Raw genomic sequence first — 2,645 nt, 5'->3', positions numbered from 1 at the left:
GAATATTCTGGTTCTTTTAAAGCCATATTCTGCACGCTAATGTTATTGGTAATTGTAGATAAGTTACTACTTAAATAAAATTTTGGTATGCGGTATAGATAATCTGTAAATAGACTTAAAAACTATTATTTTAACAAATTCTACAATTTACTTAGCCTGATAAATAGCTTTCTTGGTAATTTGTGATATTGTATACTGTAAAATTTACTTTTAATACTTATCATACTATTATTTGATAAAAATGGTGAAATACATATCAATTAATTTAATAGTAAGTAATTGAGATAAAAGTCACACTACAAATGTATAATGTAGTTAAATACTTTAAATATATATATATATATGTTTAGGAAAAAATAATAAATAACATATTATACTGCAAAAGTTGCATTTTATACGTATTAAGAAAATCGCTTATTACATATAATATTGAAATACTATAGTCACAGTAAAATTCTCATTGATAATACCATAAGTTATATATAAAATAAACATAATTAATTTTACATATTACATTACAATTTTAGTTTTTCTAAATAAAAATTATTTAGAAGAATGTCCTGTTTAAATTTTATACAACAAGGTAAATATAAATTTTAATATACATTATCTGGCATTTTATCTCATAAATTTTAATTATAATATATATAAGATAATAATACCTATCTTTATTACTCTATATATTTCCTATAATATAATCATAACTAAATAATGACATTTTTAAAACAGGGCATTTCTAAAATGACGAGTGAACTCGGAATCCTTTACAGTCCTACAGATAGTAGTCTTCAGAATAAATTTGATCATATTATTATAGGCTCTGGTCTTGGTGGTCTGATCTGTGCTGCTAAGCTTGCCCTTAATGGGAAGAAAGTTATTGTCCTTGAATAGCACTTCCAGGCAGGAGGGTGTGCAACTACCTTCAAACGTGGTAAGGATGTGTATGAAGTGGCTTTGCACGAGATGGATCTTGGAGATAAGAAGACAGATGGAAAACACAGGATATTTAAAGAACTAGGTATTGATAAAAACATAACCTTTGTGTCATCTAACTCAGTCTGGGATATAGCAGATAAAGAGAATCACTATTCTATACCTCATGGTCTAGATAATGCAAGAAATTATCTGATTGAAAAGTTCCCTCATGAAGAGAAGGGTATCAGAAGATACTTCAAAAAAATATACAATACTGCCAGATGTGCTACTACGCTTCCTTATAACATGGGTTACTTCTAGTTCTTTTTCTTCCCCATTGTACACTCTGTCCACTTCACCTGGCCAATGATCAGAAAACATACTATAGGTTAATGGTTGGATTTTTATATTACTGATGAAAAGCTCAAAAATGTAATTAACACAAACATTGTTTACTACTCCGACAATCCTTACAATATGAATCTAATCTATCACGCCATTCCTTAGTGTTGCTATTACCAGAAAGCTGTTTAGATTTAAGGTGGCTCAGGAACCCTCTCAAATTACCTGGTTTCAGTGATCCGCGAGCATGGTGGCGAAGTGCGGCTCATGGCGGATGTAACTAAGATAATTCTTCAGGACGAACATGCTAAGAAACCAATTTGTACTGGCGTGAGCTACTTCGATAGAAAAACCAAAACTTAGGTAAATGTAAACCTGACTAAGATTTCCAAATCCAACAAGATTGTTTGCAATTGTGCTCCAGACCTAGTATTTGGCAGAATGATACCGAAGCTTAAAAATACTTTTGATGAGAGGTCTAAACGTAAGGCGCCAGCAGTATCTTTGTTTGTCATTTACTTCGTATGCAATGCTGATCTCAATACGCTTTTCCCCAATAATGCATACTCTACTTTCTTCTCTAACGATCTGTCACGCCCACTCTCTGACCTTAACCTAGTGGCGTATGAAAAGATAGAAGAACGTTCATTTGTATTTGTAGACCACTCAAAAGTCGATTCCAGGTTAACCGCATCAGGCAGAACTTTCTGTAATATTACTACCGCGGCCTATATTCAGGAATGGAAGGATCTTACCCCAGATGCATATAAGCTGAAGAAATAGGAAGTTGCTGATATTTACATCAATAGACTAGAGGAATACTACCCTGGCATAAAGGCTGTGATTGATCATATAGAGGTTGGTACTCCTAACACAATGCGTAGATACACAAGAAGTGAATCTGGATCACTATATGGATACAATCCTGACGAATTTGGTTCTCAACACAGAATGAAGAATTTCCATCCCATGTACAAAAACTTGTGCTTTTCGTCTGCGTGGAGCTTCCCAGGCGGTGGATTTACTGGAGCTATTATTTGTGGTGATATGACGGCAACCAAGATATTGGATCAGCATATTTTACTGAAGAAGATTATATTTACGGTTTTCTGTGCACTAGTAATAGCAGCAGTCTGTACAACCTTAATTGAGATCCCTAGAATAATTGAGGCAGTGAAATGACAGATAATATTATGATTTATTATTCATCCATTTAAAATACAGCAAAAACGATAAAATATAATTTACTCATTTACTTTTTATAACTTTTGATTAGGTGCTCATTGATCAGAGAATTAGTAACAGTAATCCCGTGTATGTTTACTACAGCAGATATTAAAATCAAGAAAACCTATCTAAAACAATAGATATTGTAGTTTATAGGTTAT

At 32.4% G+C, this 2,645-nt stretch overlaps 1 protein-coding gene across 1 annotated transcript; it reads left to right on the top strand. All coding sequences in view use genetic code 6, as the record gives it.

The window, feature by feature from the left end:
* Positions 1-741: 741 nt before the first annotated feature.
* SS50377_28858 (All-trans-retinol 13,14-reductase) lies at positions 742-2,439 on the top strand (the record flags this gene model as incomplete). Its single annotated transcript, XM_067912611.1, has 1 exon — positions 742-2,439. One exon carries the CDS (start codon positions 742-744, stop codon positions 2,437-2,439), a length of 1,698 nt encoding a protein of 565 aa, XP_067760048.1.
* Between the last annotated feature and the right edge of the window lie 206 nt (positions 2,440-2,645).

Source organism: Spironucleus salmonicida, assembly GCF_000497125.1.
Source record: "Spironucleus salmonicida strain ATCC 50377 chromosome Unknown tig00000106, whole genome shotgun sequence".
In the NCBI taxonomy this organism is placed as follows: domain Eukaryota; phylum Fornicata; order Diplomonadida; family Hexamitidae; genus Spironucleus; species Spironucleus salmonicida.
The sequence above is the reverse complement of the archived record's forward strand: the minus strand, read 5'-3'. Positions and strand labels throughout refer to the sequence as shown.